General features: G+C 31.6%; 3 protein-coding genes across 10 annotated transcripts; all 3 read left to right on the plus strand.

Annotated features, from left to right (window-relative positions):
* Window positions 1-4,053: 4,053 nt before the first annotated feature.
* LOC108731608 (28S ribosomal protein S36, mitochondrial) lies at window positions 4,054-5,002 on the plus strand. The gene is made up of 4 exons (XM_018462005.1): window positions 4,054-4,183; window positions 4,307-4,364; window positions 4,478-4,650; window positions 4,856-5,002. The coding sequence occupies exons 1-4, from the start codon at window positions 4,160-4,162 to the stop codon at window positions 4,871-4,873; spliced, it is 273 nt and encodes a 90-aa protein (XP_018317507.1). The 5' UTR covers window positions 4,054-4,159; the 3' UTR covers window positions 4,874-5,002.
* Window positions 5,003-5,990: 988 nt separating this feature from the next.
* Window positions 5,991-12,996, plus strand: RIC-3 (RIC3 acetylcholine receptor chaperone). 8 transcript variants are annotated; one of them, XM_018461984.1, is made up of 8 exons: window positions 5,991-6,388; window positions 6,687-7,040; window positions 7,692-7,960; window positions 8,034-8,238; window positions 8,547-8,683; window positions 9,762-9,946; window positions 10,028-10,214; window positions 11,971-12,996. In XM_018461984.1, exons 1-8 carry the CDS (start codon window positions 6,247-6,249, stop codon window positions 12,388-12,390), a joined length of 1,899 nt encoding a protein of 632 aa, XP_018317486.1. In that variant the 5' UTR covers window positions 5,991-6,246; the 3' UTR covers window positions 12,391-12,996. The 8 variants fall into 8 exon arrangements, with proteins under 8 accessions (XP_018317486.1, XP_018317489.1, XP_018317485.1 ...); XM_018461987.1 differs by lacking the exon at window positions 8,547-8,683 and adding an exon at window positions 9,035-9,087 and having other exon boundaries at window positions 9,765-9,946; XM_018461983.1 differs by having other exon boundaries at window positions 8,544-8,683; window positions 9,765-9,946; window positions 11,971-12,995.
* Window positions 12,997-15,668: 2,672 nt separating this feature from the next.
* On the plus strand, window positions 15,669-18,604 carry LOC108731597 (integrin-alpha FG-GAP repeat-containing protein 2). The gene is made up of 7 exons (XM_018461992.1): window positions 15,669-15,811; window positions 16,220-16,307; window positions 16,377-16,602; window positions 16,674-16,957; window positions 17,238-17,995; window positions 18,073-18,307; window positions 18,392-18,604. The coding sequence occupies exons 1-7, from the start codon at window positions 15,753-15,755 to the stop codon at window positions 18,569-18,571; spliced, it is 1,830 nt and encodes a 609-aa protein (XP_018317494.1). The 5' UTR covers window positions 15,669-15,752; the 3' UTR covers window positions 18,572-18,604.
* Window positions 18,605-18,804: the final 200 nt, after the last annotated feature.

Genomic DNA, 18,804 nt, shown 5'->3' on the forward strand with positions numbered 1-18,804 from the left:
AAAACACATATAATCATAAGATACTTTTTAATATCATGCATGAATATATAATTATAACGTATGTAATATTAATATCATTGATCATCAGTAACACACACGATTCTGCGAGTACGATTTTACAATATCAAATACTTATCGTAATCTTTAATTTCATGCTTTATATTTGCGAACTATGTTTTGCGATTTGCGAATTATGTAGAAGCACTTTAATACGTGGGTCATCGGTGATCCGCACAGCTTAATAGATAAATTATCAATTATTTAATCGACACAGAATATGTTTAAAAAATTGGAAAATTGAGTGATTTTTTTTACTAAAAATGCATTTTTTATTATTTTGCTCTTCTCCAATGGCTTTAATTTTATCATTTTCGGATTCAGTGATCAGTTACAAGAAAACACGATTTTTAGATAATCGAAATATTTCATCTACCGCGGCCAAAGTAATTTATAAATCTCACATAATGTGCATAAAAATACAAATGATGGAACGTATTTTTATGTTAGATTTTGTCTCTTTTATATTTTCACTGACATATCGATTTTTTCGTGTGTAAAAAAAATTACTTTTTGTTGCTCGATATTTCTAATATAATTATCACATATAAAATACATGTTTATAAAAATAAACACGATAAAAAAATTTGATTCTTATAGCTCGCGTTTTTGGCATTCTGTATTTTACAGAGAAAATAGAGTTTTATTTTAGTTTCTATTCAATTTAAACAAAAGCCAATAAGTTTTCTTGCAATATCGCCAGACATGTTCGAAAGAAATGCTGTCGCGTGTGTAATTGCGTCACAGGAAGGATTTTACATATTAATTTTGATTAATGTATAAGTGCTTCTTTTTTCCTTTTATAGAATCAAAACTTAGTAGAGGGATAGACAGATAAAAAAAATAAATTGCAGCAAAGATGAATATTAACAATTAAATAGCTATCTCTATACATTTTTAATTCATTTGATTCTTCATTAAGAATCTTTATTTTAGCTTCGACTGTTATAGGCATTTAATGATTAATTCTCCATTTTTGTATTATTCTATAAACAAATTTTTTAAAGACAAGTTTGATAAACATACTATAAAGCCAACAAACATTAATAATTTTGCACCAAAGAATAATTATTTGTAATAGGTAAAAGTATATAATTTTCTGCCTCTCTTCTATACTGGTGAAAGTTTCTTACATTAATACCAACATATATACAGACCAACATATACAACAATACAGAGGGCAGCATTTTATAGTGTTGTAAGATAAGTTTATCAAAGTTTCTTATTTATAAAATGTTTTCGCCCAATAATTACTGTAAAATCCTCGTCATATTTTTTTTATAATCAATATATTAACTCAAAGGTATTCTTTGGTTCAAAAACATAAACATGCTTTTATATCTGTTCAACATCCCTCGTCTCGTTCAATCTTGTCTTTTCTCTATAAAGGAAGCAATTCGCTACATGGGGTATCAAAAGTTTCCCAGTCTATAAAAAATTTCAGACTTACCCTATTTACAATTGGTCTCCATCCCCTTCGAAGTAGTCCCCTTGTGATGTGATACAATAACCTCAACGCTTCAGTTATGCTTCACACGCTCTCTGGAAGTCTTTTTTCTGTAACCCTTCAAGCACTACTTGCCATTTGGCCTCGATCTTCTATATCGTCTCCAAACGTTGCCCTTTGAATTTCATTTTTGTATAAGAACAAAAAGGTGTTATAAAGGGGTAAAGTTGAGTACGGAGGGTGCGAGACGACGATGGCGTGTTATTTAGCTGCTAAAAACTGTGTTTCTAAGACCGGAGTTTCAAAACCTTGAAAGCGAATTTGATATTATTCTAAATAACGTTGAAATAGTAAGAATCGATCTGAATCTGGCAGATTCCATATGAAATTCCAACAATGTCATAGATAGCACAACGGTCCTCACGAAAAACTTGTGCAAGTGAGCTCATCGTCTTCAACTGACTCTTTTTCTTTAATGTGAATGCCGTTCAAAGCTAGAAGTACCTACTGTTAGAGCTTTTTCGATGATCGTCTTTCTAATTGTAAATATCACCGAAGGGTGTCAGTTGCGAAGCAGTGCATCGAATCCGTTTCTCTGTATAGGTCGGTGTTACTTACAAAAAAAGAATTTTTAGAAACGTTTAAAGAATGGCAAAAACAAATGACTAAGGCTTGCACCAACGTTATTTTGACTTTAAGCAAGACTTAAAACTCTCTCTGTCTCGTTTTAAAACGAAAGAGACAGAGCGTAAAGGCCATGGCACACACCTTCTGTAACAATAGAGTTTTTGCAATACCGTTTATCCAGATACGGTGAACGCTAATCAGGTTATCTCCTTCTTAACAACTAATTAAGAAAAAAATAAGGTGACTTTAACGTTCACCATATCTGGATTCACGTTATTGCAAAAACTCCCTAATATCCATAAGACGTACCGTAAGAATCAATCAATCACAGTAGAGAATTCTTTTGAACTCTTAATTCTAATTGCCTGATTCTTACGTATTTCTTATGGTTACTGTTACGGAATGTGTGTGCCATGGCTTGCTTAAAATCAAAGTAACGTTGGTGCAATCGGGCCTATGTTTCCGAGGGGTTCTCATTCGACTGTAAGAGGGGAATGCTCGATTGTAGTTGGTTGGTTTTTGCATTTTGACCTGGTACGAACCCTCGGTGGAAACTTAGTCACTGACATCGCCGCTAGTTATTCTTAGTTTGTCGCGTCGCATGCTCCAACATGTTCCAATATGCTCCTACCATAGCTCTTATTCACTCCAACGCGCTTGATAGAGTGAGTAGGTAATTAGTGAGTAGATAATCGAAGCGAAAACAGAAAAAAAGATTCTATTTTCCAATTTTTTATTTTTTAAACAATTTTAGTTAGTATTATTATAATTAAGGGAATTGGCGGAATAAAAGCAGAATTCTACTTAGACCCTTTTTCCGAATATTAGCGCAAATAAACAAGGAATTGATGTTGCTTACATTAGGTAAATATGAACGTGTTTCGATTGTCCTGTGGTGGTGAAAATAATATAATCTATGGAAAAAAGGCACAAATGATTTAAAATCATTAATGAGATTTTTCAGAGACTGAACGAAAATGATATGTTTCCATTACAACATATTTTTGTTAAAAAATCTTACGAAAACTCATTAGATGATGATCGAACATTATTTCAATTTATTTTGTACAAGTAAAAGTAAAATGTATTTCATATTCATTTTGTATTTCTTCTAGAAGAATGTGAAAATAAAAAACATTTGTGCAGTTCATAGTCTTTTCTTTTAGTCGATTCTTACAATATTATGATCAATATTCGGAAAAAGGGACTAAGTGCATTTTTTAAATTGCAAATAACTTTTTAAATATTGATTATAATAGAGAAAAATATTATAACATATAACTTCTCAAAGACATTATATAAATATGCATTTAATACTGTTCCCATTCGTGGTATAATAAAAAAGTATCAAGTTATTTTAATTTTTATCAAAATTTTGTAATTAGGCCTTTATTCCGCCAATCCGCTCAATTGGTATTATTATAATTAATCTATTTTATCTTCAAGTAAAATTGTTTTTTTCTTAATTATACAAATATCTAGCATAGCGTGCAACATCAAATAATATTACTTAATTGAAGGATAAAAAATTAATAGATAGCAATAAAAATAAAAAGACTGGCCGCACGATTATGAATGAATTAAATAAAAAATATAATACCAAAAAGTTTTTTTAAATTCTGAGTTGAATAATTATTCAGTAAAGTTATTCAACTAACAATAAATTATATATCTCATAAGAATAAAGCATATATATGCAGAATGGAGTTCAGGAATATTCAAGTATCTCGAAATCCAATGAAATTTCGACAATTAGAGATTTAATCGCGTGATAAAATTAAATTTAATTCTATTATTTTCGCAGAAACGTAAAAGTGCCTGTGTTCTTATCTCATCTCTCTGCCGTGCAAGGCTAAACTTCTAAACATCTCCCTGAATCAGAGCCCTGGGTTCACCAGAGAGGAGTGCCACTGTGCCAAAACGCCATCTGTACGTTACTGCGAATATTGAGAGAGCTAGAGGGGCCCTTTCGCAGCGGACGAAATTAGTCGTAGGATATTACGCGGCTGTTCCTTACAGAAAAAAATTATGATGGCAAGCAAGGCTTGGAAGGTCAGTACTGCGGATTCTCGCTGGAACCGGATCACTTCTACGGCGTGACAACGCGCGGAAAGCGACTATCATATTCCCGCGATATGCGACTCGGCCACAGGTACTGACGCCGTCTTTTCGCAGGTAGTCCAGCCGCATGTGCCGATGATCAAGTTCCGAAAGGGTGGCATCGATCTCGCAGGTAACGTAGACACAAAATCAGCATAAACGATCGACGATCGTCGATCGTCCGCGCGAAAAATAATATCTCCGCCAAGAAATCCGTGTTCCATGATCCACGTTGTTGGTTATCAGTTGCTGGCACGTCGGCCGCGCCATCTACGCGACCAGGATCGGCGCAGATGCAGCAGAGCGCGGGTGGTGCGACGGGCCCCCAAGTGGTCGTTCTGCCGACGATAGAGGACATTCACTTGCCACCGCGATATCAGAGACGGCCGATAGATCAGAAGGAAATAGAATATATCAATGTAAGTTTCGACGGTTATTTGAATGCAAATTATATTATGAATCATGTATAGTTTAGTGCTAGCTTAATATTTATGATATGTAATGTAATATAATTGTAATGTAAAATATATATAAAATTTATTTATATTCTATATATTTTATATATTTTTTATTTTATTTTACATTGAATCTTGTGTACAGATACTTGCTTGTTGCTTGTTTCAGCGTGGCGGACCAGAGTGAGTTTGCAAAGCAAGCATTTAGGATACTGTAAGCTCTATACTTAGGTAATTAACTTTGTTATTGACCGACTTGGTGTAATGTGTTGTTAAAATAAATGGACGTGACAGAGAGTTCCCGCGCTGTGAGAGTATAATTATTTCATATTTACCAGCCATCTATCGGGCAAGGTCTCTTGTGAGTTGTGACATTGCCAGGGCCTGCTATTTCTGGCACAACTTTCAGCTCATTCCAATAACAGCCGATTCTTATTAATCCGGGATCTACGACAATAAAATTCTAATTAAATATGTTATTTTGCAATTTTCTATTTGCGTTTCACATGGCTTGAGCGAGAAGAGATTATTTCTCAATTTCCTTTTGCGATTTTCTGAGATATAAATACTATGGGACCTAAAATAAATCGTTATTCTTGATTGTTTTTGATTCATTTCTGTTAACGAAACAGGGGCGTAAAATAACAGTCCAAAATCTGTGATTTAAAAGCCGGATTAAAAATGCTCTTTTACATTTCTGGGTGCAGTAAAATTTGAAAATAATATTATGTAATAAAAGAATTTTTATGAAATTATTATTAATATATTATTTATTCTTATTTCTCTTTTCTTTTCTTATCATCTACATCTAAATTAAAAAAAAATCTTACGTTTACTTGCCATTAACAATTAGTGTAATTTTTTTGGAACTATAGAACTCGAGATTTATGTGTGAAGCATTGTCTTCAAACATTCAATTTCAAATAGTAAAACTTAAGTGATACATATAAAAAAAAAACTACCAAACTAAAAACCCAAGTTGTACTATCTTTATTAATTTATATATGATAAGATCTAAGTGATACGTAGTTTTTCGTATTCTCATTGAAGGTCTTCCTATCTCAGTTCAAATAATAGCTTTAATTCCCCTCCAAAAATTATATCGCAAAATTAACTTTAGTAATATGTATCATTCGTATAAAAGATGATATCAATAATTTGATTATCAACAATCAGCGCCAAAATAATTTCCACAAAATTTTAACATCGTTCGTATAAAAATTGATTTGCGCGACAACTGGCGCAAAGTTAAATCCTAAATTTTATATATCGTTCGTTTCAATGATCTTTTTTGTGAGGAGCACAAGATTTCGTTGGAGTAATTTTGGAGAGTCGCATTTGACACTTGGAAAGAAGTGACGTATCGGGCAAGATTGCCTCGTTACGGCCCTGCTGCGACACGACGAAAATAGCAGACGACAGTGCGCTGCGGCTGCCGTCCCGCTGTCCCGCCCCCCTCCTCCTCTCGACATCTGTACGCGGAGGAAGCGATCCGTTCATAGCTTTATCGAAGTTTTCTCGAAGTGCGAAATTTTTACGAACGACGAATCCACTGCGAAAATGGCCGAGACAACGGATCTCGGACTGAAAAAAACGTTTTGTATATTCGCGGCCGTGATTGGCTGCTTCGCGATGCTGTGGCCGACAATTCTGCATCCTGTGTTCATAGGATTTGTCACTCCACATCACTCCAGATCGGACGGTAAGGCTCCATGGTTCTACGCCCAAATCCATTGACGACGTTAGAAAAGTCGCTTATCGTTAGGAAATATCGCATTATCATGAGAACGTTATACTTCTTATCTGTATGAAACAACTTAAATTTGAATAAATGAGAATTATTTAAGAAAAGATGATAGAATTGAATAGATAAGAATTATTTATAAGTAAAAATTTTTTTAAAAGATGTATTTTTATATTTTGTAAAATTATTGCTTATTGATTGATTTGAATGATAAGATTCACTGAAGGAGTACTTTATTGTTCATATATTTATGCAGTGTGCTGCGAAGTGATATTCGAAAGCGATGTCACTGCAGTGGACATCATGCAAGAAATGTGTCAAAATATATTGAGACATCATCCGATTGATCCACGCGTGAGAGACGCCTTAAAACTTAGCAAGCTGACCCCTCAAACCGCGAGTTTGTGTAGAGAAGAGGTTCTAGCCAGATGCGGGATAGACTTGTCGTCTTTTCTTGCCGAAAGAGAAAGTTTGGGAAAAACCTACAAACAAGTGTTGGAAGAGATTAGATCGTTCAATAGCTCCCTTTGCCTTAAAATGAATTTCGGTGTGCCACTGTCGCAATTAGGGACACCTCATCTTATTAGATATCATATCTTGATGCCACACAGTAAGAATTGCAAGGATATATAAGAATTGAGTCCCACTAGCGAATTAATTTTGCCATATTACTCAGATATAATTAACTAATTAACCCTTGTAACTGTTTTCCTAATGTGTTCTTGAAATCTGTGAGTTTGTAATTTTTGTAACAGTTTAATATGATATGCTTTATTATGCGAATTAGTTGATTTCATATTAATATTCTTTGATCATACATAGTGGCTACATGGCTCGTAAATCGCTTATATAAAAAGATAATCTTGGAGAATTATGTTTTGAATGCATCACATCATCAAATATATATGGAAAACGGATTTGAGTTGTCCATTTTGCTTTGGCTGAATGCCAAAAAAAATAAGCGTAATGTTTGGCAGACAAGAAGCCTAGTCTATAGACAGTTTCAAATATATCCATACTAATGATTTATTATGTTCCCCTTGTCTCCTGGTTTTCAATGTATATTTTAAATTTTATTAAAATTACCCAGCCTAATACATTTGTAATAATTTTCCTAATTTTTGAATTAATTGTATATTGCAGCAATTAACGCAAGACTCTACTAATCTCTAGAACATCAATATAGAATAAATATGTTTTCATGAATTGAGACAAAATAGCATGTATTTTATAAGCAAGTTTTTTTTTTATGTATGTACAGATGCTATGCCACAAGAACGTCCTACTCCTCCTCATGCAGGCGGAATGCATCCTGCGCTGAGAGAAAGGGGAAGGGCCATACCATCCTCTCATATTATACCAAAGATAATGGATAGACCTGACCAGCCTGACAACATGCAAAAAATGAGACCACCTCCCGGTGGTGCTGGTCACGTTGTTCCAGCACCCAAAGGAAACAATCCCATGGGGATTATTATGCCAGTGTATACAGTAGCAATAATCGTGTTTTTCGTATATACTATTATTAAGGTAATATATGAATTTGTAAAATAATTCTAACAAAATTTTAGAAGCAAAGAAGACTTAAAGTTTATATTAACAGGTTTTTAAGATCAATACCGAAAGTGAGATTATTTCGGAATATTCAGGAGCAGCTGCTGAAAGAGAATTTCGGAGAAAGGTATTCAATCCAGAAGCTCTTGCTGCTGCAATAACTGTAGATCATGCCAAATACTGTACATTCGCCCCATATTATCTAAGAGAAGAGTCACCGTACCCTGCTCCAACTATTGAGGAATTAAACGATCGTAAGTGCTTTTGCAAATATATTTACAATTATAAATCATATTTCATTTACATTATCATCAACGCAATATTTTTATGAGGAGCTAATTCTTTCGGAGAAATAGACTTAAAGATATATGGTTTCTTGAGTATCTAAGGCAGATTTTTAAATGGTGTTGTATGATGCAAGGTTTGCACAATTAGAACACACACGTATTTATACATGCGGATATACATTGCAAGATTCTGAATAAAAATGTGCATATTGCAATTATTCGTACTTATATTCTGAACACGTTTGATAATGTTCTACATGCTGGAACACAAGAAGCAGCAGGAGACATAGAGATAGATCAACTGAGACAACGATTGGTCGAGACGGAAGCAGCCATGGAAAGAATTGTTGTCCAAATGGGCAACATATCACGTTCAGTAAAGCATAACGCGAGCTCTCAGCCAGAAATCAAGGTTTATCAGATTAATTTTGACGCCATTCACAGTTTCAGTTTATTAGTCATTAGAGAAATGTGCACGTCGCTGTGTTCTGATTGCGTTACAAGCTTGACCCATCCAATGTACATTAAACATGTTGTACATTTAATATAAGACCTTATCTTCAATATTTGGCTTTTTCAAATATCAATGCTTGCGGATAACTGTTGCAACATTACAAATTGTTGGTTTAAATATATTTATAATTTATTAATATAAGATTCATATTGTGTACTAGTCAAGTGCAATATTCAGTTACACAAACATTTAAGTCAGAATATGCGTTCGATATCAGAATTCACATTGAATATTTTACATTTTGAGTAGTAGATGGGTCTCCAAAGTCCAATGGTCTGGCAGGGCTCGATCGCGGTTCTAAGGTATATCCCTTGCCTCAGAAAATATTTCTAACAAGAGTAACCAAGAGTTTGTGGACCACTTTCTATTTCCAATGCACTAGTTTCACGAATAATGAATTTATCACATTAAATGTTTCTTAGACTTATATATGATAGTTTCATCATGACATGAGTCTATAGTAACAGTATTTCAGTATTTTAAGTGTAGAATGCTATTATTATTTTATCTTTTACATAAGTAAAGACATACATGATTTGTCTCAATGCTAAATATTGTTGAAATATTAGTGAAACAGTAGTTGCTCCTCCCAGAGCTTCTCAATTACAAGTGCTAATTGTGTGCCTTGCATGATATCTGCTTATTTTACATCTTGTTGATATAGCATATTATTAAGTGTATAAAAGAAAATTATATATATGGATTTCTATGACATCTTTTGTGACTTGTACATATATTTATGTACAAGTTTTTTTTCCAAATAAATGTAGAATTTTTAACATAGCACATTTTTTTTATTCTGAGGATTTTGTTATATTAAAAATTATATATAAAAAAAAACTCTTACATCACATTAATTAGCAAAATGGCTTTGATATTACTACATGTGTGTTATTATAATATTTTTTTATTTAAAAGACGTATAAAAAGAAAAGTAAATAATGAAAGAACAGCATATTAAGAATTTAATTTATAGGAGGACACTGCAGACCAGGAATCACATAGTAAGGAGGATGAAGAATTAGACGTAGCATTAGACGCAGCATTAGACGCAGCAGAACAATCTCCAACCGTTAAAGTCATGGGTATGGAAATGACAGCTAGTTGTGAAAGTGGACAGAAATGTAGCAGACCCACCACTCCCATTATTCCTGCACCAAGGTATTATATTTCCTCTTTTATATTTTTATCCATATTATTAGTATTTTCATGATTCATTGAATTTTATTATTTCTGTTTTAGTAACATTGAAAGAGAAAAAACGCCGCCAACACCTATATATTTAGAGGGTGCACTTCCACCGCAATGTGAATTATTGGTAACCGATTCAGAAACTCAAGCTGAAAAGTCAGAGGACGATGACGACGCTCCAGTTGTTCTCTCAGGCAAAATGACTCTCTCTCTCATCAGTCTCGACCAGATTCCAGCTGTAAGGAAATATTAGAATTACCAACAGAATCAAATGAATCTGCGGAGCCTTGTTTTATTTGGTGATTCTTTCATTCATTTAATTGTTTGCCTAACTTCTGTATAGGTTACTTAATATAGAGATCACAAATCACAGGAACTAAATGCAGAACTAAGTGCAAAGAATGGTTTCTTGGCTATTACATGTATGGGTATGAGTGATGCGCTGATTTTATTGTTTATTATTTCTGTCCCAATTCTCTGTGATTTGTTCGAAATATTAATAACTAGTGTCTTGTACTTCTTATGTTTCACTAATATCTTAATTTTAATATAAGATACACTGGCTTGTTAAAATACAAATTCAAGTTCTGTCAAAAGAATACCAGATGCTGAAATAGATTGCCAAGCTTGAAGAGCGTATTCTGCAACTTGGCCATCTGTCTCATGTAATCTATTACAGAGATAATTTATATTTTATTTTAAAAAATATGTACTTTACATTTATTTAATATTGTTTATGTCCATGTGTTCACACAAATTACTAAATAATTGGTGAATTTGTTTTTAATTTTTGTAATTTTGATAAGTTTATGAATTCTTATACCTAATTTTATAATACTAATAAGATAATATGTTATGCAAATTGCTTTTTGTATATATAAAAAACAACACTATTTATTATATATTCACATTAACATATTAATCATTACAGCTATACAAATAATGATATATTTTATTACATTTGAGATATAATATACATTTAACATTGATATTAAAAGTTTAGTAATTACATAAAATGAGTCACATAATTTAATCGAATTATATTTTTTTACAGTTTATAGTAGAAATAATAGAAAAAATGTTAATTTAATAGTAGTTAATTTAATACCTAATCTTTTATGTTTTTTTTACAAATGCAATAATATAAAATGCATGTATAAAATATAACTGCATTTTAACTGCAAAAATAGAATAAGAAGTTTTTATTTATTTTACGTATAAATTATTCTCAGTATTATTTAATTTACAAACGTATTTAAGGCTGAAACTTTTTATGAAAATATTTATTAAAAAATCAATATTTTGTTTCGCAAAATATTTCTAGTTACATATATTTATTTACGAAATTGTTCAAAAATTTAAACCTCACATCATGAAATATTTACTAATAAAGTAAATTAAGTACTGTGTTTATAAATATTCAAGAATCTCTGTGAACTTTATATTCTTCTAAGATCGATAAAGATCTAAGGTCAGTAGTTGATCAGTTGACGAGAACTATGGCTTCAATGATTAAATTCCTATCCAACGAAAATATTCAGATAAATCGGAAACGTATCAGAATGGTATTGTATTTCACAAATAATGAAGAAATTACTTGTTCAATGTTATTAAGTGAATAATCGATGGAAGACTTCTCGCAGTTAATTTATAACATTATTATTTTATGCTCATTAATATGAAAATTATGACTTTATCTCGTTGTACATTTGCATTTGGATATTTCAATATTATGGATATTATATAGATTAATTAAAATAAAGCTTTTCATACTGTAGCCAAAATTTTTTTACATCCAAAGATAACAAAAGACGTTGAATTGTTTTGTTATTGTAATATTTAAAATTCAATTTAAAATTTATCTTGATTAAAAGTTATGATTAAAAACTGTGACTCATCTCTTATTTTAATAATCTATTTTTTATGTTGAATTATTTATTTTATAATTTAAAATGCAGTTCTATATAATATAAACAATCATATTTGACTTGTAGGATTCAGAAGCTGAAAATCCAGTTAAGAGAAAGGTTTTGGATACTCAAGTGGAAATTAGAGATGTAAAAGATACGAAAAATACAATATTGCAAAAGGAGGAAGATAAAAAAAAAGGAGAAGGAGAGAAGGAGGAACATGGAGAAAAAGTAGAGGAAGAGGAAACTGAAGAGGAAATAGAAGAAGAGGAAAATGAAGAAGAAGAGGAAGTAGAGGAGGAGGAAATTGAAGGAGAAAAGGAATTAGAGAAAGAGCAACTAAAGGGAAAAAAAGAGGAAAATAAAGAGAAAGTAGAAGAAGAGGAACTAGAGGAAGAAGAAAATGAAGAGGAAGAAGAGGAAGAGCCAGAAGAGGAAGAAGAGGAAGAAGAAGAGGAAGAAGAGGAAGAAGAGGAGGAAGAAGAAGATGAGGAAGAATATTAAGAAGAAATGGATGAGGACAAATTGGATTAAAAGTTTAAAAAACATAAAGAAAAAGAAATAAAAGTAAAAGAAACCAGCTAAGAGTGAAAAGACTTTTAAAAGTAATTCTGTTTGTTCAGATGGATCAGTGTTTACCAATCTTTAATAAGTCCCTTTATTATAATGAAAATAACTATGATTATCTCATAATATATACGTATATATAAGAAAGCTGGTTATGGTAATATGGAGATGCATAAACTGTTGGTTAAGCACTGCCAGATACCTAAAATGTTATATGTATTACATTTCCGGTTTTTTTAAATCACTATATTTGACATTTTATAGAATTGTAAATTTATTAATCATAGGGGCCAAAAGAAAGAGAGGCAGTGCTGTCTGTGCCACAATGCAATGATGACATAGATACTTCGACCTATTACATTATTGTAGTTATAAACTTACGATATCTGTTTGAAGAATGCCCAGTAGATAAAAATAACAGAAAGAGTTATGAATCTGTCCAATTGTAGTATATAATATACATGTCAAATTCGGTGATTGGCAAGCACTGATACAACTTTCATAAAAGCCAAAAATCTTTTTTTGTACAATACAGATAGAGTTCATTCTATTTTGCCTTCATATACTAATCATTGTTTTATGAACGTTTAATTTTGTATTGTAGGATTTTAGTGCTTTATTTTCAATTTTTACATTAAATTTGATAATAAATGCTTTCTAATTTCTGTATTTATTGTGAAATATAGAACGTTTTGACATTTTTATGTTTCTGATTTGAGTTTGTAAATACAAATTAAAATATATTTATTTAAAGTATATATATATAGAAAATTAATTTTATTATTAAGAATCAATTTTTTTAACAAATATATTTTATCGTACATGAGCACTAATAATTTATAAGAACAGTTTTGAAAGGTAGGATATATTTTCTATTCTTAAATAATTTATAATATCAAATATATAAGCTTAGAATTTTATTATCTTCATGCTTTTACATAAAAATCAATACAGTAAAATAGTAAAAAGAAAAGACATATAAATGATTGAATAAAAAAATATGCAAATTTATTATAAATCATATAAAGGTATAGAATTAATCAATATTATAGGCAGATATATATGTAACATCTACAACATTCTTGCTAAAACTATATTTTATATTGCATGAAAATGTTATTGTTTTCATAATAATATATGTTAAAAGCATGAATAATGTTAAAATGACTTAATTAAACAAAGCAGGATATCCTTTAATATTCTTCAGTCTTTCATATGTAAACCTATCACATATTTTTGAATTGAACATTACTCAGCAACAGCTGTTCATACTTAATTAGGTCCCATTTGGCTTATATATCCAAATAAGCTCTTTTGTAAGTGGAAGTATTTATATGCAATGAGATAATGAGACTAATAATATTTATATTTATTATTAGAACGCTATGTAGATAAGTCCTAGTGACAAAGCCATATGAACTATTTTGAGTGTAAATAAACTATTATGTAACTTAGATAATATATAGTAGTTATTATACTGATTTTTATTAAAAATTAGAGATACTTGTTCTTATAGTAAAGACAGCCATTAAATACAAGTGCTATTAATCATCCTTATGTAGTGATTAAATATTGTTATTAAAAAATGAATACGTAAGCTTAAAATATATTTAAAATTCTTATCGTATTATTGCTATTTGCATGTAAAATGCTATTATGTTTTATCACATACGCAATAAAAGTTTCATATTTCTGTCATGCAAAACTGCCGATATATGGAAGAGAGAGAAGAAAATGTAAAAAAATTAAAATTATGAAGAAAATATATGATAAAACGGGATGTCTTTTTTTAAATTTCTGTCAGAGAGAAGCCTTAGAGCGGACATCCGGCTATCATTAGCGCACCAATATCTACTTTAGCGATATGGAAACAGTTTCGCAAAATAAATGTGGTATTACACATGATATAATATCATAGCACTATACCTAGGTAATATACGGAATTTTGATGATTCCACAAAAAAGGTTCAAAAAAGCCGGAATGTTATAAATTTTGCTTAAAAAAGAAAGAATAAAATAAAGTTTTTCTTTTCTTAAGCATCGTATAAATACATGTAGAAATTTTACTGCATTTTAATTTTACATAATAATTATTATGCAATATTTCTGCCAAGGAAAAAATTACATATAAATTATATATAAAGATTTGTATAAATTATAAATATATTTTCTAAATCATATACATTCACTCGTAGATTAGATTACGAATTTTGTGCTCAAAGATCTCTTTTTTACTTTACACTTGATTTGATTCTGTTAGTTTTGATCTTGCAGCTGCTCCATTCATGACGTCATGATTACCATGAATTCCATACAGGTAAAACAGTACATACATGCATTCAAAAATTTCATCTGTCTCATCTTACTTTTCTTCTCATTTTGCTTCTAATTCAATAGAAAAAAAAAACAATCCTACGTACACATAAAATATTTCAGTTTAAATTCTAAAATATCCTTTTGACAAAATATAAAATTAGCTGCAACATCGAGAAATTTTGTATCTAATAATATAACCTATAAAAAAGATTCTTCATATTACTATATGCCAAATGTTATATGATACTTATGCTGATGCTTGAGATATTTAGAAACAGATCAGTTTCACAAGCAACGTAAGTGATGCTCGATCCCTCACACTGCCGGACCGCGTTGAAAACGGAAGAGCACTTCGCATGTTCTTCCCTTTAAAGGTTTGATAGATGAGAATCCCACGTTTTTTTCGTAATGTCTTAATCGGCATCCCAATCGGGATTGCTTTTTGCGACACAGTCGGATATGTCGCGAGGGTGGAAGGAATCTCCATGCAACCTGCACTAAATCCAGACTTACGGTATCCTGATTACGTGTTTCTGAATCGCTGGACCATCCGGAATCAAGACATACAGCGTGGCGACATAGTGTGCGTTGTATCTCCCAAGGTGCCAAATCAAACCCTTATCAAGAGAGTCGTGGGACTTGCTGGCGATATTATAGGCACGCATGGATACAAGCTCTGTACCATCCAAGTATGGATATGACATATAGAAGTAATTATTGGATATATAACAATGAATAACGGTGCTTGAGCTCTAACAAATGACTGATAACTTAATATCGTTATCCTTTAAATATTTGTAAATTAATTTTGATATGAATACAGGTACCAGAAGGACACTGCTGGTTGGAAGGAGATCACGTTGGACGTTCTATGGACTCTAATACCTTTGGGCCAATATCTCTAGGTCTGGTAACAGCAAAAGCTACTCATATAGTTTGGCCGCCAAATCGATGGCAACAGTTACATTCTACAAAACCCAATCATGAGAGCTGTTAGTTTTGTAAAGAGATTGCAGTGGGAATTACCTGGCACTGTATGCAGGCAAGTTTACCCTCCAAAACTTTTAGAATGAATCTCATTCTGAAGAATGAAATTTCACCCTTAAAGATTGAAAATTGAACCATTTTTTTAAGACTGGCTCAATTTTCACTTTTTAAAGCAAACCTGTCCACTTTGAGCTCCGGAATTAAAACACAAAGTCATTGACGCAAAAAATTTCAGGAACTGTAAAGTGTTGATAAGGGTGATCAGATGCATATCGACACTTTACAGTCCCCAAAATACCCATATGATTTTTTTGTGTCGATGGCTTTGCGTTTTGGCTCTGGAGCTGAAATTGGACAAGTTTGATTTAAAGTGAAATTCCACTCCAAGAATTTAGAGAATAATCATTGCTATTTTAGCTCATTGTTAGTAAAAATAGTTTACAATAGAAATTACTATGTGCAGACATGGCTTAACCATAGGAGATGTTGATAACGATAGTGATAATGAATTGGTTGTTGGCACTGCTGAAGGAGAACTTTATATCTTCAAGGTAAATGTTAATGACTACTTAAAATTAAGCCTTTTAAAGCTGTAAATAATATCTGCTCTTATGTAACAGGGATCAGAATTATGGCAGAAAATCACTGGCCTCGGTCTTATAACTAGCGTAGCAATTGGAGATATTTTTAATTACGGACGTAATGCACTAGTTGTTATCTGCGGAGATGGATGGACACATATATTTTACAGTCCCAGATCTGTTAATCCTAACAACTCTAACATACTTACAGGCCAACATATCAGTAAAGATACAAATGAGCAAGACAATTTCAAAACAAGTACTGGTAAGTCTGAGTTTTATACTTTATGAAATAATAGAAGATTTAGGGAATTCTCATAAGATATATATGTACAGATACAGGAAATTCTCAAAATACAGAACATGCTGACAATACTAATGAAGTTAATGAACTCTCTGGGAAAATGGAATGTGTACATGTACAAAGAATTCCAACTAATACAAAAATAGTGTTGATAGCTGATGTCGACAAAGATGGTGCTAATGAGATGATTCTTGGTCTGACGGACCGTGTTGTGAGATCTTATAGATGGTCGAGTAATGCTGACTTGGAAACAGGAAAATTAGTTGGGCTAAATAAGTGGGAATGCACTAATCAAATAGGAACGGTTACGTTACAAGTATGTCGTATTGAAATATAGATTCCATTATTTTATTATATAATTATTATTTATTTTTTACCTATATTGTTATATTGTTATCTGGTTAGGCATTTATAACAGTAGTTACGCTGAAGCCTAATTACCATTTGCATATTCTTATATTTTCTGTTTCTTATAACTTTATATAAACTTATTGTATGTCAGCAAATTAAATTAAATTATATATTATTTATCAGTATAATATTAATTATTATATAAATAGATACCAAATGATGTCAATACAAAAATTTTTGTTTAGCATACTGCTGATGGTACGCCAACTCTACTGGTTGCACAACCTGGTGGCACATTCATGCGAATTAAGTGCAATCCTGAAGATTGTCAATCAAAGAAAAGTTCCTGCGAAGCTGTAGATTATCAGACATTAGGAATATCTAGGATGCGCAATCAAAATATTTCGACGGAGATCATTGGAGATTTAGAGCCAGGAATAACGCCATTTATTTCCACCATTGAATCTAAAATATCTAGTTATGTGCCTAAAGATAAGTTGCCAAAGCACAATTTCACAGACGATAGCCAACTAGACAGAAAAACCTCCAAACAACCTACATCGCTTGAGTTCAAAAGAAACTACTCACAGCCAGTGTTTCGAAAAAATAGCCTAGATATGGCTGGCGAATATGGTAGAGATTTTACAACAGAAAATCAAGGTCCAGTTAGATTTTATAATCCCGTTGAGTCTTCAAGCACTGATGAAATGGATGGCAACTTTATCGGTGGTAATGTTATTCTCGGAGAATATGATAAAAAAACTATGAAAGAAACATTATTACCATCTTTTACAAATTTTTCCCACAATGATAATGAAAATAATAGCAGTAATAATAATAATAGCAATAATATTAGTAAATCGAATCAACAAAAAGAAATCATAAAAGATGATACAGATTCAAACAACAAAGTCATCAGTGAAAATGCTCCGAAGGGAAAACCTTATGCCTTAGCAACGCTTGATGGAACTATTATGTTAGTACAGGATGAGGTTATTTTATGGTAAGAGCAATTTTTCATAGCGATGTTTAGATATATCTGAATAATTACGAATATATCGCATTGTTTTTTTCTTGCAGGGCTATGCAGGTAGATCATCAGATATTCGCTCTATGTCGACTGGATGTCACAGGTGATAATTCCGACGAGATAATAGCTTGTGCCTGGGATGGTCAAACTTATATCTTGGATCAGCAACGACATAGTGTACGCTTTCAATTTGAGGAACCGGTCAGAGCTTTTTGCACGGGAAATTACAACGTGATTCCGGGAACGCCTAGTCCTAGCCTCGTGTACAATACTTTCAACAACAAGGTTTTCATTTGTATATAAATCTATATACGTGAATTAATTAATATCATTCATGATTATAACAATGATAATTATATTTTCTCTCAGATTTGTCTTTATTATGATGTTACTCTACCGAGCATGACGATCACTCCTCTGAATCCCGTGAAGGACTTCGAATCTGATGAAACGCAAGTCTTAGAGAAATTATTGGGCGAGTGTAATATAAATGAGAAACAGCAAAAGATGCAACAGTTAACTGAATGGTTGTTGTATGGCGTACATTAATATATAGCAGGCAGATATAATTATGTATACAGCGTGATTCTTATGTAACAATATATGTATTTTAAGAATCGCCCTGTATAGGCAAAAATGTATAATAAAATATGAATATTCTGATACATGTGTGTTAAATCATTATCCTTGTTTTTCTTTAATATTAACATTTTTTAAAATAAATTAATTATAATTTTATTGATTTATAAAAATAAATACCTATCAATAATAAATACTTATAT

Source organism: Mycetomoellerius zeteki, unplaced genomic scaffold, assembly GCF_001594055.1.
Source record: "Mycetomoellerius zeteki isolate Tzet28-1 unplaced genomic scaffold, Tzet1.0 scaffold135, whole genome shotgun sequence".
In the NCBI taxonomy this organism is placed as follows: domain Eukaryota; kingdom Metazoa; phylum Arthropoda; class Insecta; order Hymenoptera; family Formicidae; genus Mycetomoellerius; species Mycetomoellerius zeteki.